Source organism: Acanthaster planci, linkage group LG15, assembly GCF_054643075.1.
Source record: "Acanthaster planci isolate LZ-2023a linkage group LG15, COTS_SCS, whole genome shotgun sequence".
In the NCBI taxonomy this organism is placed as follows: Eukaryota; Metazoa; Echinodermata; class Asteroidea; order Valvatida; family Acanthasteridae; genus Acanthaster; species Acanthaster planci.
Genome location: NC_141791.1, coordinates 6,875,343 through 6,901,071, shown reverse-complemented (window position 1 = coordinate 6,901,071; position 25,729 = coordinate 6,875,343). Strand labels below are relative to the sequence as shown.

The window sequence follows — 25,729 nt, the reverse complement described above, 5'->3', positions numbered from 1 at the left end:
AGTTTTCTTTTCTTTGCTGATTCATTGTTTACGTGCGTAGCAATCAGAAAGCATTAATTGATTTCTTAGAATGTTTTCAGTTAATAAATGCTGGGTTCACTGTTTGAACAGAAACACCGGTGCATTGACCATGTCGTCCCTAAAATGACTCGACTATAAAGCGCCCTCGGTTGTCTGGGAAAGCGTGGATAATTTTAATTGTTTAAAAACATGTCATTTTCAATTCATTTAACCAACTAGGAAACTAAAAGAGTTTTCATACATTAAAGAGGAATACAAGGTTTATTTGCGTCTATGAACTCTCAGAATTTACAGCTTATAAATTAATATAATTTATATTTCGGTGACCAAAAACCTCAAGGGTCGTACGATTTGCTTGCTCCACAACGCACAGCAAACATCTACACGTGTTAATATTTATAATGTGTATGTTTATATTAAAAAAACAACTATCAACATCAATACTACAATCCTCTCCAATTTTCCCTCTCAAAAACCCCTACTTATTGCCTTTAAATATATTATTGGTCTACGTATGAAGATTGGAAGACCTTTAAAGCCTAAACCAATTTTGCGCGTAAAGGACAAAAAGATTAAATAGCTTCAAATAGCGGCCACAAACAACCAAACGCCTGTCCCTTTGTGTGGAAAACTCCCGAAATTTAATTTAATACCAATAATGCAAAATGTGAATTTTTAGGCAGAAATTGTTGCTTTGGCATCCAGCCTCTGGTCAATGTTCGCAAGCAAACAAGGTCACTACAGAAAGTATTGCATATGTAGAGTGCTGTTCAAATTTATGAATAACAGTGCAAGAATTATTTGTCAGGTTGGTAGCAACTATATGCTAGTCACGCTACATAATACTACAGCCGCGCCGGTGGTTTCGACTGAAGTTCATACAGAGACAGAACACGTCCGTCTAACGACTTGTCATCAAGTCTACTTAGAAACGGGCGGGACGTCGACAAAGTGTGGTGCGGTGGTGACTTACACCTACATGTACTGTACATGAACAGTACGTACAGCGCCGTGTACATCTATACGTGTTCGCTGGTTAAGCGGTTGCGATCTTGAGCAGTGTACTAATGCCCGGCGACTGAGCATTGTCGAATGTCATCGAGTGACTCCAACCTCAAGTGAGTACATGCGATTTCTAGCTTAAAGTTAGATCAAGAAAATTATGTTTTTTCATACGTGGTGAATTAAAACTGTTAGATTTTACTACAAAGCCTGCCGGTTTCTATGACTCTTCACCCTGGGCAATGCAGCGTCATCGCTTTCATTCTCAGTAAGTTCGTGCAACGAATTTTTCAAATTCAAAATTGTGTTGAGGAAAAAGTATCCGAGAACTAGCACATTGTGTGATAAAATTCCGTGGCATTCCGTTTTCGCTGAACTACTAATCCTTGTCTGATTGGTCTATTGTAAATTTCCAGCTCCATCAATTTTCTTTCTTTTTGTACATTAGACCACTGGAGAAAGTTGTTAACTAGTTTTATAAAGTTAACACCTTTCTGCAAATAGGGTTATCAATGATTCTGCGCGACTGGAAACACGGCTAACAGACGGTTGTTTTTTTTTAAGACTAGGGTCAGCCATGTCACTGATCTGCCTAGCACAAGAGGTCTCAGGGGACAGCAGGCTCTTTCGGTTCTCACATGCACTGAACGGACCTGCGTATTTTGTACGGTACCTGTACATGTGCATCAAAGTGGAAAGCACGTTCATTTTGGGCACGTTCAAATTTCAACCGCCGTACGTTACGCCGGTACGATATTGGCATACCCCATACCTTTCATTGTAAGTAGTTTGCTTAGGCAAAGTGCGATTGAATGTACTCCAATGACGGACACATCCCAATGGTACTTGGAAGGCTTGATGAGGGTGTTGTGCTGCCAAAAACCTGTTACCTGTGTTGATTTATGTTTTACAATTGAATGAAGTGCTACACATGCAGACGAATGGATCAATGCAATCCACATGTCACTTTATCCGGAGAAGGAAGACCGTTGTATGATTTATGTACTTATCTGGGCATATAGCATGTCTGTTGTGACCCTGTCCAGCAACTGGGTTTCTAGTAGTAGTCACTTTTGTTGATGGCTCGAGGATCTTGTTCGGTGATGAGGCGGGTCGCGGCGTTGCATTTCCTCGATGCATGGAGGACAATCCCAGCTGGTTGACCAAGCGTGTGACACTTTGCTGTTTTCCTGCAGTTACCTGTGATAAACCTAGCTGCCCGTCAATTTCTCGGAGTGTCTTGAGCCTTTCTTCAAGTTGATTTACATTTGATACCATGATGCAGAAGCAAATTGCAAGTGTGGTCTGGTACGTCCGAATAACCGTTTTGTATAATTGCGCATGGAGATCTTTTGTTACTAAACTAAAATTTCTGTCGTGAAGCTCAAGATCTTGGTTGCTTTCCCAGCAGCGTATTAGGTTGGAATATCTATCTCCGCACTCAAATATAAAGATGATTGCCCTTAGACATTGCATCGAGGCAACCACGCCCCCCCCCCCAATATGGTGTATGATGGAAGACCAGGATCCCTTTTAGAGGAGACCTACCAATCACTTAATATTTTGCTGGATTGAACTTTATATCCCAGGTGCTAAGTTAGTTCACGAGTCCAATTCCTTTAGCTAAGACAAAGGTGCATCGTCATTTGATTGCATCGTTGTATACATCATAAAATCATGCTGAAGGATAGATGTACATGAACATGACGAAGTGAGGACCCGCAAATTTTCCTTATAAGACCCCTGAGATTGGCCCCCCCCCCCGTAGGATAGTCTTGGCCTCAAGACACTAGGTATTCAATAACAGATCCGGCGTAGTGCACCCTCTAGCGACTCAGTAAAAAGACTAGCGCGTTTGCTCGCACTAACCAAAGTTTTAAAGTTTTGGGAATCTAACAGTAGCGGTTTAAATTTTTCTTTATTTCTCCGTGGGGTATTCCGAGGGAAACAATCAGCGATCCCAAAATGGTTCACTGTCAGTCGCACGACGGTTGTAAGCATAAGTGCTGCATGCAACACTCAACTGTGAAGTGTGACGTTCAAGCATACTAATTAGTTATGCAACGCAGTGATACCCCTGCGCACAGATACCGATTTCGAATGGCAAGCCGTCTTTTGTAACGACATGTTAATACACTACTCAAACAAGTCAAGGACCACTTTTTATTTTGTGTATACTTTTTATATGAGATATTTTACTGCTGGAAATGTGTAATTGATGTTTTGAAACATTTTTAATTTTTTTTATTCCAACGAGAAAACCATCCGGAAAGACAAACAATGGAAGAACTAGACCCCACTCATTTGCTTGGAAAAAAAATACAAGTTAAGAAAAAAGTAGTCTTTAACTTTTTTGAGTAGTGTATTTGCACCATTGATCTGATTGTATTTCGGCCACGTCCATTTCTACGAGATTCCCAAGACGTCAATGACGGAAAATCAGACACAGTTGTGTAAGGCTGCTCTACGGCATTGACGAAAATAATTATCAATCACTCGCTGACGTCTTAGACCAAGAATACTGTAGGAAATTGTGGGTGTCTCATATTTATTGGGAAGAAATATTCCTCCAGATTAACTGCTCGAAAACACTGTGATGTTGGACCCTTCGCATTTTCCTCAACCGTGCTATAATTAGCATTTCTTCGTGTATTGTTGCAATGTGTGACTATAATACTAGTGATGTGGTAAGGCCTGAATTAAGCAACCATACATTGACCGGCCAGGTGTTGTCGTTACAGTGCGCAGGCACGGGTAACTAAGCTCATTTCTAGCTTGTACAAGGCCGTAGGTAAACATAAAATAATATCTCCTCCGTTTTATTTTTCAGGAAGGGGGCAGCTTTCTTTTCATAAAGAGGATGAATTGTGTCGCTGGAGTTGAAGAATTTTCTTGACTTTTTCTGTTTCTTTTTTTGTCTAACGGAGCCTTTACTCATTTGACAGGCTTTAAAGGGTTTATGCAATGCGTTTTGTACTGCAAACCTTGCAAATGTACCTGTTTATGTTTACCCAACCCAGCCACCCATTGCCGTAAATAAACCAATTTCCTTCAACTTTAAATGTTGACATTTTGCTGTCCTCAATTTCGTTTTTTGGGCATGTGACTTGCCGCTTAAGCACATGAAAATAAGCCAGGGAAACAGTTTTTGATTCTCCCAAAAGAAGGCTTTCAATGAGCAGATTTGGGTTCACATTTGAACAGGAAAACCATATAAATGGAAGGACTGATGACTTTGCGGCAGTAGAGCCCTCAGCTGACAGGCATAGAATAGATAATAATGTTAATATTGAGCACTTTCCAGTACGTAACCTCAACTGGATGTCAACAGTTTTTATACATTACAGAAGCATCTATAGATGTGACACTAAGTTATGGAGACACGTTGAATTTCGTTGTCGTGAAGGCAGTCCAAACTAATCTTGACAGTGTATTTTCAGCAACAACTTAGAAGGTTGTGACAGAACCCAGCGAGTGATCTGACGGCTGCATCTCAAAGACGGAAGAATGACTTCATTTCACAGAAGACTGAATAGATTGAACTATAAGATGTTGGAAAAAACACTTTCTCTGGCCCTTATGACGAACTACCCATAAGATGGGCCAATACACTGCAAACACTCTGGTGGTAAAAATAACAAAGTTTGGTGTTATCTGATGATTACATAAAAATATGTTGCTTTAACACCGCTGGTGTTACTTTACTCACCTACAAGTGTTACAAGGCACTGGAGGGTATTAAAAGTAACACCATCAGTGTTCAAATGACACAAACATTTCAACAACGGTGAAAAGTGTTGGCATGGTCATCTACACCTTTTTTGGAATGTACAGTGAAAACCAGGATGCGATTGCATTAAGAAAACTTTAGATAGGAAAATTGTTTGGTTCTCAGAAATCTGACTGCGAATGAGTAATGTCTCGGAATAATGATCTATTTAACTTCTACACCAAGAAACTTCCTTTACTGAATGTCAGTACAATTAGAGTATGCATGCGGCTTTCGCAAGGACAGGTGCCCTATTGGCAAAACAAAACACTTGGTACAGTACCTGGCATTGGTGTATAGGTGTTCAAATATGCAACTTAAAGGAATCAGTAATACATCTAAGAACTAGCAATTAAGACTCATCATGGGAACCAAAAGTTTATAATGGTCCACTAATTGTCGAGTGCTAATAAAGAATAAGTCTAAGTAGAGTTACTTTTGAGAAAGTCCACAAAAAGGAGTACATGTATTAGGAATATCAAGGCATGGACCCATCGAACCTTTATAGCTTTAAGTTAAAGTATTGACACATGCATCCGACGCTTCTTTCTCATTCTATAATGAAACATTCACTACAGATCATCATCACCATGAAACCAACTGGTCAGCCTGCTGTAGTGATGAGCTCCAGCGCCGGGGAAATTCAGCCCAGCGCGCCTCGTAAGAAAGTGCCCGGACTGAAGGGATTTTCAGTGGTCCACATCGTGCTGGCGGTTCTGAGTATCATCTTTGGGATCCTTGCCGTAGTATTTGAATGCAATTTTTCTTACGCTGGATGGGGAATCTGGAGTGGAATTTTGGTGAGCGAAGATTTCCTGAATTGTCAGAGATTGCCAGCAAACACCAAATTGCTGAAGCTATTGATAATAGTTTCGTCGCCGCTATGGCGTTCAGTGGTGTTGCAGTGTAGAGGAGACGTTAATTTTGCATCCACGATAAAAGGTTTAGACAGGTTATTTCATTGACCTTTCTTAAAACGGACAAGGGGCGGGTTCGACTTTACTTTTATGGCAGTAAATCAGTCATCATCGTACAATAAACAATAGATGGCGCTCTTCGTAGCTGACGCTTGATCCAGGTTTGTAAAAGGCACTCATGGAAAAGGACACTTCTGAAAACGGTCCCAAAATGGGGGATACATTTCATCGGGAGACTTTCAGGCGCTGGTGGCAGCAGACATACCGGTCCTTACAGTTTTGGGGTATTGCCCGTACTCAGAATTACGCGCACGTGCTCAGAACAATGTGCGCATGCTCAGAGCTGGTAAAAAAAGACCGGTGTGTTTGTTACCACGAAGCGTCCTAAACCGTCCAATTGTGCTAAACCTTGCATATAAACAGGGCGCTTCAGTCAAAAATTAAACTTGAAAACATCATAATATTCTTGCGTTTGTGGTAAGGGGAATTATGGTAGTGAGAGATCAACATTATTTGATGCCGATTTCGTCCCATTTTTCATCAGTTTTTCCTCGTGACTGGCATTCTGGGCTTGGCTACACGGAAACAAAACAGCAAAAGAGGCCTGGTAAGATCAGAGCTGATTCGTTTAATTAAAATGACAACATTTGAAGTACACAGGCCCCATATGTAAGCTAACCAGTAACGTTTTCATAGAATTCGGGAAAGTTTGGGCGGACAGTACGATCGATGGATTTGAAAATCCTTTTGTGTGAGAAATGGCAGAGACGTTTTTGCTATGACTGCATAAGTGACATTGCAAAAAATTGAAACGAACGGTGTCTTTTGACGCTAGCATTTCCAAGTATGAATGAGCGTTTTCTTAATATTTTTTTTCGTTTTGTTTCCGTTTGTTTAATCTTTGAAAAGCAGTTGGAGAAAATGACAAGTGACGTGACATATGACTTTCTTAACTTATTCCCTTCACGGTAAGCATTTGTTACTGCGTTTTATTTCAGGTCATAGCCTTCATGGTGATGTCGATACTATCCTCGATTGTGGCCTTCCAGCTGATGGTTGCTTCTGTTATTGCCGCCCCTATGGAGTCCTATTACTACTGTCACCCGTACCCGCGTGGCCTCGATTACAACTATTATTGTGGTTTCCACGTGGTATATTGCACAATTAATTATCACATCAGTTTTGTAAACAAAAAAACTTGGAGAGGAAGCTGCAGGAATCTTTGATTACACCAAAGCAGAGTTCTTGACCGAAATGCCGTTGACCCACGGGTTACGATCCGAAAAACTCCAAACTATTTAAGAATGGCAATTATTCTAAAGCTTGAATTACATGAAACAAGGACACACTGATATTAGGAACAAATAAACAAATATGATTTAACGAGAATGTTACACTTTGTGTGTAAAAGAGAATGGTAACAAAGAAAATGCTGATTGAAACTAGTTTACAGTAATAAGGGTAAAGAATCGTGAAAATATCTTCTTTACAAATGATATTCTTACAGGCGAGAGCTTGATAGGCACTACAGTGAAAAATGCTAGACTTGGGGGCATACACTGTGTATACAGTGTTAAAATACACGTCGGGCAGGGCAAAAAATGTCCAAAATTAATTTACATCTCCCCGGTGCAAATCCATCTTTTAAATAGTCCTTTCACAAGGCATGTCGTAAGTAACACAGTGATCAATGACACAAAATGCCTTTGTCACAGCTCATTTGAATAGCTTGTGAATTGGCTTAAGACTGAATTACTTGGGATGGACTTACAGGGACTTTTGTGATGGACTCAAATACAACACACTGGCCTTTGGCGTTGAGCATTAAACGCTCGAGTGCTCCAGATGCTGAGATGGTGTATAATACCGGCGAAACCAATGGAATTTCACACATCTAACACCATACACGTTTTAGTGTCGAACGAAGAATACCTTTCCGTTATTCATGACACCCAGACTTTGATATTTTCGGTGTTATTTGTGGATTTGTGTGTGCAGACACTGCGTCAGGCCATCGATGCGTTGTTGGGAATAGTAGGCCTGACTGAGTTGACCATCAGCGTTGTGACTGCCTCTCTGTCCTGCTATGCCGTATGCCAATGTTGCAATCCCTACACTCCTGTCATGGTACGTTAACATACTCCTTAGGTTGATAATATTTTTATAGGACGGCTCCAAATATTGGCTTTATATACGAGTTTCGTTTTAACAATTTTCTAAACACTTTCCTGCTATCACTTCGTAAACATGCTTTAATGTTACACAAGTTTGGAATTTTAATGGATAGTGCCAAGCCGTTGGACTTTGATACTTCGGAATAGGACATCTAACGTCTAGCATCTCAGTATATTTGCAAAGGGATAGCAAAATTGTGTTTAACTGCTAAACACTGCTTTTATATTGTATATGCCTTTACGAGAAAGGTCCTTATCAGCCGTTAAAGACCAGCCACGTGAGGAGATATTTATCAATAGGACTGGCTAAACTGTCCAAGTTTTTTTATGAATATCTATTAAGGCGTCAAAATTGCGAATTACCCGTAGTCCCTGAAACGACCAAGCATGACAGGTAAAAGAAATCCAATGTAAGGAGGTATAGAAGTGCCATAGTACTTGTCCGGGAATGTTACAGGAACGTACTTAATATTCTTGCATTCCCTAAAAATATCTAATATTAACTAAAGACTGGTGCTCGGAGAGCTGGAAATAATTATTATGTCCTATTACTAGCCCTAGCAACATTCCTTTAACCATTTCAGCTCCCAAGGGAGTGTACCGCACAGTATAATTATGTAGCGCTGACAACATCCTAAAAGTAAGGTGGGATGATAGAATCCTACAAGTGCCAACTTCTTTTGGAAGTGGGGCTCGATGTGGACGTTCCATACATTTTTAGATCCTGAATCATGCCAGGATAGCAGGGGACATTATCCCAGAAGAATGCACGTTTGGTGTTGTTTGTCTCGGGGTGACGAAGTCGTTCTTATATGTCGTTTTCTTGGGGTCGTAAGGGCGAAGATATCCCAATACTTCCTGGGTGTCGTCCTCAGGTATCTCAAGATGTCGTGATCCTGTTTGCGAGATCAGTGCATCAGGTGATAACCTTTGTCAAGATTATAGCACGTTAAAAACTTACTTTGCCTCCATGTTGTCCTAGGAATATGTCACGATCTCTACGAGCCGGATGGCACTAACAGAACTCCGTTATCCGGTTAATTATTTATTAGGATTCGATACTTACAGGTTCGGTACGTTCCCCAGCAAACCCATATACAGTTTATGCCCATGTCGACCATGGAAGCGCCCATGCAAGGACCGCAACATCAGCAGGCTGGTATCCAGTTGGCCACAACGATGAACACTCAGCAGCAACCACAGCAGCAACCATTGCAGATGCAAGCAGCCATGCAAGGTGGGTCTGATTCAAGACAAATGATAAAAATCTCCAGCCGTAACGCATGAAAATGTAATGATCATGAAAGCTGAAATGGATTGATAGCCGAACTTATAACGGCTGCTGATTGCCAACAGGAGCGTGACAGGCCCAGACATAGATTGGTGGGGGGGTGGACAAGGGCAAAAACGGGCTAAAAATGAAATTGAAATTGAAATTGAAAAGAAAATGGAAAGGTTTGAAGATCACCAGTTTGCTGGAATAATTCTCATTCTGATTCATGCTTTGGACCCCCCCCGGAAAAAATCCTATTGACGCACAGGGTTCCACTGGATCTGTATACATGTAACACATTTTAGCGTAGCACAAGAAAATTATGTGGGTCATATGTGATTAACGAAGTGACCTGCGATTAATCTCATCCACAACTCCACTTCTCGTAATTTCACCCAAATATAATATAACATTACATTTTAATATTTTCAGTTTTTTTGTTAATACCTTACTGTACGTTACAGGAGCCCCGTACGTGACCAATTACAGCGCAACCCCGACCCAGGAGATGACAACCTCCCCCCAGGAGGTTGGAGGAGGACCTGTCGCAGTCGGGCTGCCTCACGACGACAAAGAGGGCCTTCTTCATTGAGCTTAAAGCTTGATCAGACAAAATGGCAGTAACGATGACGTTAAAGCCTAAATCCGTGGGGACTATTTGAGCAGTCAAGAATCCACTACTGCGCCCGATACGACTAACTGCTGTTGTTGATAAACAAAGTTCAAAGCTTGCCGGGAATATTTTATATAAAACGAACGTTGATAAATACGATTTATTTGATAACGTGTTGAAGCGAACGTTTTTTTAATAGGATGACCACAAATTGGGTAGTTAATTATATATGATCCTTTCAAAAGTAACCTTTATCAGAAGAAAACAGACGAAGCAAATGAGAAAATGCTCACTCTGGGATTCAATCCACAAGCATTCTGAATCATTTCTCTAATCATTTCCGTTAATATCCACAACGCACCATTAACCAGACCGATCAATCTCCTTTTTCCCCTTCTTGTGGGCCAACGATCCAAATAATGATGGTGCAGCTGTTACATAATTAAGTATTTTTTCAAGATGTAAGTCAATATTGTAGTGTATTTCCACCATGCTTTAAACGGTGACATTTTACTTTCAAAGTCTGGTGTGGGTAGTCAGCTCAGGTGCTCAAGTGTGCGCTATTGAAACATTTCTTTGAATCCACATGCTGAAAAATTGGATCCATTTATGCTGAAAAATTGTTTGTAATGCTTTTGTTATTTGCTTTTGACATTTTAGGCTGCACATCGTTCTATGGCCTGTTTGTTTCGCACGGATCCAGATTGTGATCAGTGATCCGTCATTGGCTCACTGACTCCAGAAACCGGCTTATGGATAGCGCAAACCAGTTTTAAGATCACTGATCACGATCCAGGTCTGTTTGAAACAACCAGGCCCTTAGTCGCAAAGCATGTAAATGATAAATTTAGAAGAGAGAACTTTGATTTCGGCTTATGATGCACACTGTGTATTTTTGTTAAGGTCACTGCTCATGCGTGAGACATTTTACACATTTGTAATTAGAGATTGAGCAGTTTACTGATACAGCGTGATTTGTAATAGTTTCCACTCTTACTAAACCCTGTACATGGGGAATCAATTCAATGATTGTCATTATCACTTAAATTATGATTATTGGACTGTTTTTAAATAAATGTAATGGCTCCAGAAGTTTGGATCTTGGGTAACGAGAGAAAATTATAAGGCGTTTAAAAGATAGAATCGAAATGTAATTTGAACTATGCTAAGGATCGATTTTTAACTATGAGGAAAATGCTGAGAACGACATTGAGTCCGTTTTTCTCTCATGGGCTTTCTTTGACGGGAAGTTTTGAAAAAAGACAACCGAATTAACGTAAAACCAAAGAATTACTAGAACAGGAGCTGGATATGGCGGTGTGTTATGAACCGTGAACCTCCTCTCTTTTATAAACTCGTGCACAAGTGATTTTTGCGTGCCTGCTGGAATCTTTCTTTTTGTGGTTTTTTTTATGCCTTTTTGTGATTGTGTAAGGCTGTTTATAGTACAACGACAGGGAGTCAGACCAGAAATGAGAGAGTAGCGTACTGGGGGAGGGGTCATGGAACAAGTTGACCACTCCCCCTCCCAATTGCCTTTTCTGCTCGTTAGAAACAATATAGTGCATGTACAGCTTTCTTTGGATATAGGTTGAGATTATTTACGGACAAACAAAGAATTGCATGGACAATCGGTTAGAGAGGAAAATCTCCTTGTTACCCACCCTGGAATCAAAACCTTGCTTTGCTTTAGAAGAGATAGCACTGATCAGGCCATGTCTGGCTAATTACTTGACTTGAGCTAGCAATACCACACGCCCCTGTGAAAGCCGCCACTTATTGGCCTCCTGAGATCGTATGTGGTGTAGTGGTTATATGGTTTGCAGCTTCTGATCATAGGGTCGGGGGTTCGAATCCAGCTGGTGGCAAAATTTTGTGATCTTGGGAAAGTTACTTTACTCCTATGTTCCTTTCTCCACCCAGGAGTAAATGGATATAAGGCAGGTCGAGTGGTTAAGACGTCTTCACTATAGTAAGTACGGACGGTTCGAGTCTCATCCGAGTACGCTTGTGGTTTTTTGCACAAGCTTTCGCGGGAAATACCAAGTATACAGTGTTACAATACACGTTGGACACGGCAAAATATCCGAAATGCAAGTTAAACATGGATACTATGTCGGCTTGACTAATGTATGACGTCGGTCATGGAATGAGTTAGCCTAGAATATTGGCTTTTTGTCCGAGCTGTGTGCTTAACATGATCTGTTGACGAGCTTATGATTCACCCACGGATGCTTAAATTGCCAGGAAATGCACTTGCATCGAAGAAAAATCGATGACTTTTAGCGTGAAGCAGGAATGAACATCATTCTTGAAGTCATATTTATTGTGTCAAATGAATACAGCTCCTTTTTGTAATCTCAACAGGTTCAGTTCGTTCTCTAGCAAGTCAATATACAGTTTGTATCCATGGCAACCATGCAAGCAGAGCCAAGACAGCGACAGCTGCAATGGGAAGAGCAGCTGACTGGTGTCAGGGTTTGTAACGATGAATCCATAGCAGCAAACAGCGGAACAACCAGTACAAGGACCGATAGCCATGCAAGGTGGGTCTGCTCAAAGAGATCATTGCTATAGCCCTTCACGCAACATTAACGCAGATTTCGAATACGGCGCACTATCGTTGACGTATGGTTACCTTGGCAAGGAGTGGTCAGGTTGACAATCCATTGTCGATGGTAGCAGCTGACTCTGGATTGTAGTCAAGAACAGATTGGTCTTTTCTTTAACTAGAAACGGGGATATGAGTGTTCGTTCTATTTAGCTCTAAAATGATTACTACTATGACTTATTCATTTACACATTTCCGAATTTGGCCAGGAAAACCTACACGGTTAACGTGGTTCCAAACATGGCAAACTAACTAGGCCTAGTATCAGGGAAATCGTTGTATCAGAAAGCGACCTATTCACACATACGTTATTTGCACTAAAAGCCCCAACGGGTGCCATGCTGTAAACACAAGCCAAACGGAAATTGCTGGCAACGTATTTGCGCAAGCGACAATGAAGAAGAAAAACGGGTCACTGAACACACTATACTGAGCAACACAGAATAGTAAGTTGAACGATAGGCCCATACACTGGTGGGAAAATAACATAGCCCTACTCCATCATAGTCGCACGTCAACCATTTCCCTTCAGATTTAACTGAGTCGTTTTTCAACAAATCAATTCTCGAAACGAATACTTAATAATTAGTTACTCTTGGTCTGGGTGCTGAAACACGTTATTAATTTGTTCTTTTGGATAATTTACCTATCCAGCTCGATCTTCCTCGTTCCAAAAACAGTTGATCGACCAAGAGGAAGTTGATTGGGCATAGGCCCTACGTACGTGACTGCGTTTGGCTGCATTGAGCGGGAAGTAGACTGGTCCTCAGCCCCATCCGCAACATGCGGAACCCATTGTACCGGCACATTATACACAGCAGTATACGTGTTTTAGAGTATTTAGTTTTTACATCAGCATCCCGCTTGCTGTATTATGCTTCATCAACAGCATTATGAACACCAATCGTCACTTACAACAGATTTCTAACATGGTGAGACCCACATAACTTACGACGGTTTAAAATGTTTTAGGATTAGCAAGGCTTTGATCCTCAGGGCCAATTAAGGCTTTAACCGCCAAGGCTTAACCTCTCAAGGCTAGGGCCTAGGCTTTGACTCAAAAGCCTCAAGGCTATGACCAAATTAAAATTACTTCCGATGAACTTGGAAGCTAGTAGTCGCATTATAATGAATTCTAACTTGAATTTATTAAATTTGAGGGGTCGTTACCTGCCTTCCACTCTCAGGGTCTTACTTTAAGGCTATCGACTTTTGACCTTTCCAGTTTAATACATTCTAGGTTCGAAATTTTGCTCTTCTGTAAACTGCTATAGCGCATTTTGACTCATTGCTTCCTCGCTTGACACTCCGAACATTGTAAGCTCGAAGGACGATGTAAAGGGGACCAGGAACCAGTCTAGGTTGGAAGCTGCATACACGGGTGGTGGAAGGACTAAGCTAGCTACGTACGTAAAGACTGGCAAATGAAATTGTAAACGACTGTGAGAAATCATCACTCCCCTGTTCATCCAAGGTGAGTAAAATCACTGTAAATAGGACACTGATACTGTGCAGGAATACCCTGGTTGTCGTGGTCACTTCATGCCTCAGTTACGGTATTGCCACGCGAAAATAAGGCATTTAAAAAGGATTTCATCATACATATTTTGTAGTGAATGAACCCAACTCTCCCGTGCGCTTCAATGAGATGTACATGTACAGTAGATGCACACATGTTGATGACGATGGGGCGATGGTAGTGTGCCTGATGTGGGGTGCGGGTCCGTCGTCTCTCATGGCTGCCGGTAACCAGGATAAAGAAACTGGGACGGCCATATTAAAAGCTGAGAGGTCACTAATGGTAGCGTTGCAATGATATTTATCGTGCGCGTCTTGGCGAAAGTGAATTAGTCTGGCCATGGAAAGACGAGTGTACTGCTGCTGTGCTTTATCTCCCACGTGTTGCCTATTGTTGTATGTGTATGTAATCGAAGCACAGGCTGTTAAACCAGTGTTTCTTACAAAACTATATTTTGTAAGAGATATTTGAACCTATCGCTTAACAGAGGCATATGCTTCGATTACATACACTGGTTTGGAATACATGTGCATGTAGTTAATTTAATTGTTAAAATGGTCTGTGTGTTGAGAGAAATTTATTTTTTACTGTTGGTTTGTGATGTCTGTCTCTCAGTCTTGCTGTTGGAGTGTTTCTTTAAATTGAGTTGTCCATCATGTTGTTATGTGTCTCTATACAGATGCATCTTTTAGTTCTATTTTCTCTGTATGTATATGTAATTTTTCTGTCTGCCTGTCTCACGTCATCTTGTTTGTGTTTGGTTTTTCTTGTTCGCTTGAAGTTCACTATTGGTCCGTCTGTATGGTTTTTATCTGCTGTCTTCAGTCTGTTGTTGATGTATGTTTGTCTTCCATAATAGGTGCCCTTTTCCCTCAATAGTTCAACGATTTTACAGGAATTAAGGGTTTTTTTCAAATTTCAAATTCCAAATTACTTAAAATTTTCAACTTCACGCTGTGGGCAAGTAACTCTAAAGTAATACAGTAAGCTTCTTAACATTTCAGGAGCGTGGCTTATATATTTGGATGCAAGGGTTTTATCCTATTCCTTTCTCTCAAATTTTTGTCCTAAAGAAAATTGGGTTTTACTGTTTTCTTTCTTGAATGTTATTGTATCTGCTTGTGTGTACTTTTGCATTCCTTCTTGCTGAAATAAATAAGTAAATAAATATGATATGTATACGCATATAAACCGACATGTCTGTGCTTTCGAACAGGCTTTGCGGACCTCTGGATCATGACACGTATTATGTATGCATATGGCCGTACGGTGGTCTGGTCACCGTCAGCACGGTGTACTTTGAAGTTTACTACAGCTTTTGCTGTACGTGTTATAGTAGGGGGTTGGTATTATATGCCGTGAATACACGATCTTCTCTGTGTTGAGTAGCCCCATGGTCCTTTGCCGTAGTTTGTATGCGTATGGGCCAACTTACAAAAAATCTGTACCTCCACTAGTCACGGACGGCAGGTGTATAATTATTACATGTCAGCTTTCTCTACACCCGTGGTTTACCGTAGTTCCTTGAAAGAATTCGAATAGACCGATCCAGTGACAATAATCAGGAGCCATTACTGCGGTATCTCCAAGTGCGCGATGGGTGCACCCATAAAAATAAATTCCCATAGACACAAATGATAAATCCTTATATTTCAAAATACAACTCTTACAGATGTCTAAGTTGGACGGCAAAATAATGCTTGACATGTCCTCTTTCAGTTTTTTTTTTCAATTTGTTGTGATTTCACCGATGAATTTAGGAAATCCTCAGCCAAAGCAGACCCCCCCGACTCGCCGCGATTTGCAAGAATGGAATGTCACTAGACAATTTGAGGAAATGTGTGATTAATTGGGGCATTTGTTGCCTCACAAAAAACAAGTACTTCGAATTAACACCGATACTTTACACACTCCCAAAGCTTTAACCCGGAGAAAATACCAAACCAAAAAAACAAACAAACAAACAAAAACTGCCTTCGCAAAGAACTTTCGTTGACCGTTTACACTGATCTCTGCTATACCGTCAGTATAATAGAGACTACCCACTATGAACTGCGAAAAAGGCCTCTCCGTGGTAACCTCTTGGTGGCGCACATCATCGTGAAGCTCCCGCGTTTTGAAAGCGAAACTTATTCATCTAGGGAATCCAAGAATTAAAATAAAGGTAACAAACAAACTTAATTACAGCTTAAGGTTATTTACAATAGTTTAAGATTACAGCTTAAGGTTATTTACAATAGTTTAAGATCTGTTTAAGCAATATTAAAAAGACATTGAAACTAGGAACCCCAAATAGAATACATTGAAAGGCCGGCTCGTGCTACTGGCAAATGTGTACGTAAGTGAAGCAAATTCAACATCACGAAAAATTGTAGAAAATGTCGCCCCAAGTCAACTGTGCTAAACGTTTGCAAATTCGCAGCGCAAACATGCGTAGAAGATTTTGCTTGTGTGTTTGCTTTCATGCCAACTATTACAAGGTATGCAAGGAACATGATCAAAACTGTCAAACGGTCAGCAAACATTGTGACATGTGAATAACGTCTGCACTGTACATATGTAAAAATTGGCAATTCATAAAATGTACATTTTCAATCCGAATTCCCCACCCCTATGATTTTCTTTGCAACCTGACTGATGTAAACCTGTAAATCAGCCGTATGCTGGGCTGAAGTTTGTAATGAGTTATATGTGAAAGTCGTCATAAGGGCTACGACAAAGTGCAACGTGATGAGAACCATTTTGTATCCATCCAGATACTTTGAGTGGCCTTGCTCTGTGGTTTAACCGTAATTGAGTAACCTTTTTCTCCAGCTGATCATCATGACTCCGACCAGTCAGCCCGGTGTGATCACCCAGCAGCAGTCTGGCCAGCCCTTGAGAAATGGCCCTAGCCCCAACACATCCTATAAAAAGGTTCCCGGACTGATGGGATTATCGATAGTCCACATCGTGCTGGGGAGTCTGAGTACTCTCTTGGGGATCGTTGCGATAATAATTCGCTGCAGTTCTTCGTATGCTGGATGGGGAATCTGGAGTGGACTTGTGGTGAGTGGCGTCGATTTCATTTTCCTTGCGTAAATTGAAGTTGAAAGGGGAAATGGAAATCAATCGATATTGCTTTGAAAGGGGATCTCGTAAGTTACTCTAAGGATTGAGCCCTGTACATTGCAGAAACTCCGTTGTGCGATCATTTTGATAGCACGACTATGTAAGAAATTATATCGATGTTATGTACATGTATGTCATTTTATTGCCACGGGACGCATAATTCGTCCTGTAAAATACCTATTGTATTAAAATATTTTGCTTGGATATAAAGTTGCTTGGCATACCTGTATTTCAAATATGACCCATTTTAGTACCGGTAGCAAAAGACTTGGATTTTTTCCCTTTCACGTACCACTGTAAATTGATTGGTCATGTACGTATACGTGTATTTAGCCTTATTGTTTTACTTATCATTAGTAAATTCCAATCTCTCTAAAGATTTTTTCATCTACATGTAGCTTAATATTTCCAAAGAAAACCTCAATTTGAAAGAAAAAGAATTACACAAAGCTAAATAAGTTCGTTCAGCAGAATTACCTGCATTTGTTTCTGTTATCTGATTATTTTGTCTTATGTTTTCCTTTTATTCACGGAATGACCCATAATAATGTGCGGAAAAAAAGACAAAAGGAGCAAAATCCGTTGAACTAAATCCGTGAATTTACGGCTTTGTGTTTATGGACAGTCTATGTTTTTATAGAAATGACGATTCGACAATTCCGTTCCAAAAAGAAAAACGTATTAAAATAATTGTTTCTCCATTTTTATGGAAAATGGAACAGAAGATTGCTGGAGTTTTTTCTTTAATGATGGAAGAAATAGCAGTAATATATATCGTGTTCAGACTTTCATTGGATAGTGGTAAGCAGTTTAACTTTACAAAATGGAAAGTTTATGAACTATAACACAGGCAGAATATTCGTTGTAATACCCTTAGATAAAAGATACCTCTTTCCGATTGGTCCCTTGTCTCTTCAGTTCTTCCTCTTGACTGGAATTCTGGGTTTGGTAGCTGGGTATCAAAAGAACAACAGGTGCATGGTAAGATATGATTCTTTCCTTTCCACTGATAGCATTTCGAACCTTTTTAAGACAGCAATTAGGGATAATGTTGCAGCTTGCTTGCCTATCCACCTATATAAGCAGAAGCAACTCGTCGTTGGTTGGAAAGAGCCACGCTGGTAGGGAGTGTTCATTTTGTTGGTAGCGATGCGACGCGTAACACGTGCGTTTATGGCCGTTTGTGATCAAGTGCAGTTCCTACCAAAGGAGCTTACGTCGCCAGTGAAGTTACGCGCTCGATCTCTTGGTCCAACTCTGGACTCACTGCTGGCTAATGACAGCTTGGAATTTTGGAGTTCAAACTGTATTGGGTCATATGTATTCGGGCTTAATATTTGATATGGGAAGGAGCTTTCTCCTAAATCATTTCTGACTGGAAGCTCCGCGTCACTTGTAAACGAGAGACAGGCTGGTGGGAACTTGCAAAGTGCACGCGCAACGCACGAACCAAGTTCAACAAAAATCCGTCTCGTCCACGTGCGGGTCTTCACGTCGTAATCAGAATACCAAACTGTACGCGAAATTTAGGTGCAGATATATTTTGGGAAAATGGGGATAAATCTCTTGCAGTTGCTAACATATGTACATGCTTGATGTACCATTTTGAGAGACTTGATTGAATGAATACACATCGTCGGTACTCCAGTTTTCATAATACGTGACAAATGGAATTTCTATTCCATAAACAGGTTCTCTCAACGGAAATCTTCAAATGACTTTCTATTATTCTTGCAAAGTGGTAATACGCATTCAAAATTTCAAATTATGACCAGTTCTAAACAATACTGTCTTTCTGCATTATTCTGGTAAAAAACCCGAAAGTACCTATAGATAAATGTAAATGCGTAACTTTTTTAGACGCATCAGTGTATTAAATTCAGCCTTTCTTTTATTTTTAAATACCCCTAAGAAAGGTTTTCCCAAACATGATTTTTTCTAATGATTTGATAAGTATTTAACGTTTTAAATCATGATTTAAATTAATCAACGTTGTTCTCATTCCTTATAAATACTTCCTGTTATATTATAGCAAGGAAATCTGTGAAGTCTAGAGGACCTCTTACTAATGACGTGCAACCGTTTTTAACATGCAGTTTGCATGGGGGGGAACAAACGTGGGCTGGGGTCTCCAAAGGAGGCCTCCTTCTCGATGCAATTTTGAAAAAAAATGAAAGGCGATTTTTCTTAATAGGCCTATATTTGATTTTCCTTTTAATTGAAGCCCCAGAATGTATCACATGAGCAGCAAAAACAAGCCGAGATTTTTAAGTGCATTGAGATCGTTGGTACGGTGATATTGCAAGGCGCTGTACTTCCGAGATACCATCATTAGACGGCCCCACATACCCCCGGAATGGGAGCTTGTCGGCGGTATGAGCCCCAAGAGAGACCAAGAGAGGGCGCAATTTTCCCAGCAACGGTGGAAGTACACTTCACTGGTTCATGCATATAAACCGCTCTGAAATGCACACGTTAAGGGCGCGTCGCTACCAGCAAAATGAACACTTCCGACCGACCGATAAGGGGGTGTTTTTGCCCAAGGCAGATAGACTCTATAATGACTTGAAGTGCAGTCACTGTGCATGACATGACCACAACCCTCCTGTGCCTGAATTATGATGATTTGTCATTTTTGTTTTCGTTCCAGGTCATTGCAGTGATGGTGATGTCCATACTCACAGCAGTGGCAGCTTGCCAGTTGCTGATTGTCTCTGGCATTGCGATCGCTTCTGACTCCCGTTACTATTGTAACCCACATCCTGGACGGCCGTTTGGTGCTTCGTGTATTGTTGGACCGGTAAATGGGCATGATTCATTTCTAGCGACCCATCATAAAGGGGAACTTATGAAAACAACGTAAATCCATCACTGCTTTTTTTCCTCCAATTAACAAGGTCACACCAATTTAACATTAATCCCGAAAAAACGGGAGGTAGACATTTTTGTCCAATATCGCCACAGTACCAATTTTATGGAGTTTACCCCATATTAAAGTGTTTGTAGAGTTTAACTCGTTGCGAACTCCAATGTACCAATGTGCAGCACGCATGTTTCCGAGACGGCCAGCCATAAGTGTATTTTTTTCCACTGTAGTGCTCAATGAATGCGGCCTGAGGCCTGGCATGCGCCTGAAAACTTTCAACTGGAATTTCGACAATATGCTTTGCGTGAAAGTTCCTCTTTATTTTGTGAAGAATTCCCAAATTGGAAAATCCTCCGAAATTTCTTTTTGAAGAGCAGAAAACCTATCTACCCGGGGCAAATCCCTGGCAAACATTGTCGTCCCTATCGCCCCACACTAGGAACTTCTTTTGGTCATAATAATGAGAAAAATAGTTTGCCTCTTAATCGTTACCCCGCCCGAGTTCCAGAATCCAGCGCAATAGAACCGACTGAGGTACTATTCCATTATTCCATGCTCCGCTGTCCAAGCAGTCGGCCTGCTTTGAATACTCCAATATTCTCAATGTAAACGTTTTGGCTGCACCCGGCACTCAGTCAAGAAAACCAGGCCAAGTCCAAGAGAAAGGCCAGCCGGCCGGTTCCACACCAGGCGGTGGACCCCTATAGCCTGCGCCCAAGATCCAACTACGAGCTTTTTAACTGCAGCAATTTAAATACACGCTACTTGAGCTGCAATTACGGCGGCTGCAGGTACCAGACTTACCCTCGAATAGATCTTCGAAAAGGAACCATGAAATTAATTTTTCTTAGAATCACTTTTCATGTATCTGTTTAAGACTCTTTGAAATCTTCTGTTAGTTACATGAACTGAAAAGTGCGCTTTTTAAACCTTCCCAATTGACCAGGCATTTATGGACAAGTGAGGGCGCTTTTGCTCTGGTGTAAATCCTGGTAGACTTGGTTCATTTTTCATGTTTCCATGTTCAAATTATGAACTCCAAAATTTGCTATCTGACAACATTTCTTAGAAAAGGTTTGCTGGCTTATTGCCATTTACTCACTCAACATTTAATTGCCGAAGGAAATCACATGTACGTTAGTAGTGTTTCAAAAATTCTAGAAATTTTCTGTGCAGCAATTTATGCAACATTGAGGTTTAGTGCCTTTAATGACATCATAGTTTGTCCTCAGCATAAAAAACCAATAAAAGCTTCAAAATACGAGTTAAAATTTTAAAACAAAAATTGAAAATAGGTTAATTGGAGTCCAAGGTGCAATTTCAAGGGTTTTAGTAAAATTTAGTAAAATGTTTCTCTTTCCTGGTCCCCTTAAAGCGTGCTCACTCCAATTACAGGGCCTAGAAAGAGTCCTGTGTTGGTATTTTTCGTCACTACATCCCTATGTCTGGAGGCGGTGCACAATGGGACCATTGTTACGATCTGTATCGTGTGCTGTCGCACTGCAGTGTACAATAACGAACTCGTCTTGTTAGGAAACTGTTGACCGTTATCACACTTTCAATGTATCATTAATTACTTACTTTAGGTAAGGAACAAATCGAAATTTAGAAGACAGACGTCATTTACTGTTTACCTGTTTCTTGGATATTTTGAGTGTGCTCGTCCGCTTTACTTATAATGGGGACCATTCCACCTTCCTCCTACTTATCAACTGTCATGAGGCTGGTCCGCTTAATGTTGACTTCTTACGGGCACGTACATTGCACCACTGGCGTTGTCACAGTCGCCCTCTGATTCTTGGTGGGTTCTCTATGTCATCATCTTGGGCGTTTTACCAACAACTCGCAACCAGTGACACATCTTAATTTTAGGGGAGCTGGGTTGGGTTTCGACTGCTTCTGTTGCCTTCACCTGACACGATCTTCGTTGTGGATTTCACAGCCATCTCGTCAAGCCGTTGATTCATTGTTGGCCATACTCGGCCTAGCTGAGATGATCATCAGCATCGTGACTGCCTCTATGTCCTGCTATGGCGTCTGCTCCTGCTGCAACTCCTACACCCCTGTTACGGTATGTGGTCTTTATAGCTTTCGTTTCGAAAATAGTAGACGTCCACCGTCAATGATTTGATTTGTTTTTCATAACTTCTGAAACGTTTCCAAAAAGTTACTCGGAGCCTAAATGAAATATATCTGAGTCAAAAACACGCAATGCACACGACAAAAGGCCAATAGACTCGTCTACATCGGGACGATACTGCCGAATGACCAATCGGCACACTTTCGGATTTTATTACTTTCAATACATGCTTAAAGTTTTGAATTTGGAATGCGCCATTTTTTTTTAAATTTAAAGGTGCAGTACGTGCCTCAACCAGCCAATGCACAGTTTGTACCCATGACGACCATCCAACAACAGCAGCAGGTTCCGGGCATCCGGTTTGCTGGGATGAATGCACCGCAGCAATTCCAGCAACACCCAATGCAGATGCCTGCTGCCGCTACAGGTAGGTGTCATCCAGGCCCATGCAGTACATACTACATTATGTTAAGAACCACTCTAGTGCAGAGGTGACTCCAAAATATACCCAGCAAGATATGGGACGGAGGTATCCCCCCTTACGTGTCCAATCCCTACACACACTCTTGACTATTGTTATCTAACACATCCCCCTAGATGCCTGTAAAGAATTCCTGAAAATTCGATCAAACAATGACCAACACAAAGGCAGGGGTGCTTTCTGTCCGATATCTTGCGCTATATACTCCAAAAGATCAATGTGTGATGCAGAGCCCACGTTATTAACCAGAAGCACCGACTTCTTCATAGCAGACTCACAGAGACTCTGATATTTGAGAGATAAATGACCTGCTTGTGGTTGCCAGAGGACCATCAAATCATTTTAAGCCATGGTTTCGAAGGGAGTACTGGACTCAAACTGGAGTCCAATTTTTTTGTTGCTTAATAGCACTCAGTATGCCGCCTTGCACCCGTCCTGGGTGAAACATTCACTCAGTATAGTCTCCTTGTATTGACCATCATTCTGCTTCCCTTGTACAAGTTCGGACTATTTTGGAAGAAAAGTTTGTTCATGACGTGTAAACAACAAAACTGTAAAGAAGTGGTCTCTTTGTCTCATCTGCAAGTTGTTTTACCTTAACATAAGGATTTGAAATGCAATGTAACCTTAAAGGATGTAAAACACCCCCACCCACCTACACACCCAGGCCACTTAGTGGGAAGACTGTGGCACGAACACATTGACGGAGATACAGTGCGAAGAATTTTGCAGTTGCAACCTTCTATTAAAGAAGCAAACCGTATAAAAAGGGAACTTATCATTTCCAAATCCCTACAGCTATATTGAACAAGTGAATCAAGTTTCTTCAGATCTATCTTGTTATGTTGAATCATAACAGGAACCTCGGCTGGTCCACAGTATGCCAATTCCCCCCAGGGAACTGCCTACGCTCCCCAACCCGTTGGAGGTCCTGCATTTCAAGCACCGCAGCCTGTGAATGTTGCCCCCCAGTCGACCGGCGTCGCTCCCCAGCAGGTGGTTGTCACTGTACCGGGCCAAGCCCCACCGACCAGGCCCGCTGGAGCCGGGATGCAGACGGCCGAAGGACCGCAGGTGTTTGGTAACCAGAAGGGCGTTGCCGAAACCGGAGGAAGTGAGCATTTCCATCACGATGACAAGAAAGGTCTTCTTGAAACTTCTTAAATCGCTGTCCAACTGTCAATGGTCCCTCCTTCCCAAAGCTTTTGTCGACTAGCGTTACATTTATTTTGAAGCGAATACCCACGGAAGTTAGAGGGCCAAACCAGCTAAGAAAATGAAACAAAGTCTTTTATGAAATAGTTTCCAAACGGTTCAAAACCAAGTTTGCCTAATCAAACCCTTCTGAATATGTAAATATGAGGCGTGCTTTGTAGTGTAGAAAATTGCTATTATTACAGCACTTATATCTTCTTTTGGTAAGGTATCTGTCATTTGTTATGCACATTAGAACATTGTTTAATATTGCGCATTAGAGATGTCATTATTATTACATATTTTATTGTTAAACGGACACACATCTTTATAATTGCTTTTATATTCATTGCTATATGGCAGTTTCCGCTATGTCAGGAATAGCAATTATTTCCATTAAAAGAGACAGACATGTTTTGGTGGGAGAAGGTATAAAGGTATGAGTGCTGAAGAAAAGGATTTTTAGTTAATTGGAAAGATTGCACTTAACTTGTCTTAGAAAATGTGGTAGGTAGCAGATGAATGCAATTGTGGATCGGAGTCTAAGATTTCATTATTACTCAGTTTGGCATAACGAGGATGACTTTCTGCATACTCTACGTTTTGCTTCAGTGTGAAATCGTTCGTGACTTTACTGAGTGTCCAGCTTTCCTCCTAATTTAATGAAAGAATCATTTTAGTGCCCAGAGAGAATCGGTTTAAAGTGTCTTTGCATTTCAACATTTACTTGGAGCAGTCTTGCGATTAATACGGTTCATTTGAATTTGTTTTGTTGAAGCTTTTCGGGGAAGGTGGTCAAATTTTAGCTTAAACCTGTGGCAAACATTTTTCACATTCATGCTAATTTTTGCGATATTTCTATTTGTTTTAGTAGTTGGATAAGTAAAAGTAGACTTTAAACGGTAAGAAACACTAGCAGGAAAAAAGGGCTGTTGAAAAAAGCTGAGGAGTGATAACTTAACGAGAGGTTATTTTTATGTTAATTGATGACTGCCTTACTTCTGTTGTACAAAATTCTGTCAACCTCAAATTGACAATTTTGCAAATCACTGTTAACAGAAATAACACAAAAATGAACAACGCTTGAGAAATTCCAAAATCGCAAGCGAAACAAATAAAATCCTGCCTTGATATCACGTGCTTTGCTTTTAGATATCATGCAAAGGAATTCCTCAGATTATGAGAAAATGACAGGAACATGAGGATCCCACGAAACAAATTTCAGTGAGAAAAAAAATCGATATACCTTCTTACAATATGTAATTCGAGCTTACGTTTAAATTGCATTTGACTGTGTAAAGAATCTCAGTTTCAAAATTCCGTTCGCTTCCATTCTGAATTTGATAACACCAATTGGGAAAGACAGTAGACAAAATTAACCGTGATGGAGAAAAAAGAAGTCTTGAGTGCTTTCAAACAGAAAATAGATGAAACAAACCAGAGACAAAATTGCGTTCGTACTAAAACTAAATTGTGCACATTCCTGCAGAAAAGAAATACAGTGTGCTCAAAGGCAATACGTCTGCATGCATGGGCCAAGCGTGAGAGGAAGAATTCTGAAAAGGAAAACTAGCTGAGATTGTCAAAGACAACAGTTCATAGATCAAAAATGTTATATAACTGACTTGGGTGACTTTCAGTCTCCTCATGTGCCGCTGTTCTGATGAGTCAAGTTAATGAAAACCCTTGGAAAGATTCAAAACAAAAAGCATTAAGGTAGTTGGTTTTATAATTTAATTTTGTGGGAAATGGTGTCTGTAAATAAAATCATTATTATTTTTATAAAAAGAATATGACCCGTTAGATTGAATATATTGGATAGAAATTATGCTTTCTTATCTTGAATTGTTCACATTCTAATGTTGTTTTGTACTCGTTTTAAGGTTACTATCTTTGTTACAATAAAGCATGATTTTAAAGGTGTGCCTTTGAAGGCTGTTCTTTGTTCAAGTTACAAATAGTGACGTTGTAGAAATTTTCAAACAATTGTTTGCCCAAGGTCTAAAAGCAGACATTAGGCCAGTTTTCTGTCTCCCGATCAACCTGATGAAGCTCTACTTCATGGAGGAGTGGGGTCAGTTGGTTAAATGTTTGAATA

The 25,729-nt window shown here is 40.6% G+C and overlaps 1 protein-coding gene and 1 long non-coding RNA gene across 8 annotated transcripts; one reads left to right on the top strand and one right to left on the bottom strand.

The window, feature by feature from the left end:
- Positions 1-905: 905 nt before the first annotated feature.
- Positions 906-25,554, top strand: LOC147796639 (uncharacterized). Of its 7 annotated transcripts, XR_015427806.1 has the most exons (12): positions 906-1,139; positions 2,220-2,331; positions 5,371-5,592; positions 6,254-6,316; positions 6,708-6,860; positions 7,708-7,836; positions 8,952-9,120; positions 9,621-10,215; positions 11,693-11,741; positions 12,137-12,315; positions 13,703-13,854; positions 15,927-16,063. XR_015427806.1 is itself a non-coding variant. In XM_087146351.1 (11 exons), exons 6-11 carry the CDS (start codon positions 16,723-16,725, stop codon positions 23,599-23,601), a joined length of 1,023 nt encoding a protein of 340 aa, XP_087002477.1. In that variant the 5' UTR covers positions 9,746-10,215; positions 11,693-11,741; positions 12,137-12,315; positions 13,703-13,854; positions 15,927-16,063; positions 16,714-16,722; the 3' UTR covers positions 23,602-25,554. The 7 variants fall into 7 exon arrangements, 3 of the variants coding, with proteins under 3 accessions (XP_087002477.1, XP_087002476.1, XP_087002475.1); XR_015427805.1 differs by lacking the exon at positions 2,220-2,331 and having other exon boundaries at positions 911-1,139; XR_015427807.1 differs by lacking the exons at positions 906-1,139; positions 2,220-2,331 and adding an exon at positions 1,148-1,291.
- LOC110984662 (uncharacterized) lies at positions 7,832-13,109 on the bottom strand. The gene is made up of 3 exons (XR_002598881.2): positions 13,027-13,109; positions 8,950-9,126; positions 7,832-8,779 (listed from the first exon to the last, which is right to left on the bottom strand). It is a non-coding gene; the product is annotated as an uncharacterized LOC110984662 (long non-coding RNA).
- Positions 25,555-25,729: the final 175 nt, after the last annotated feature.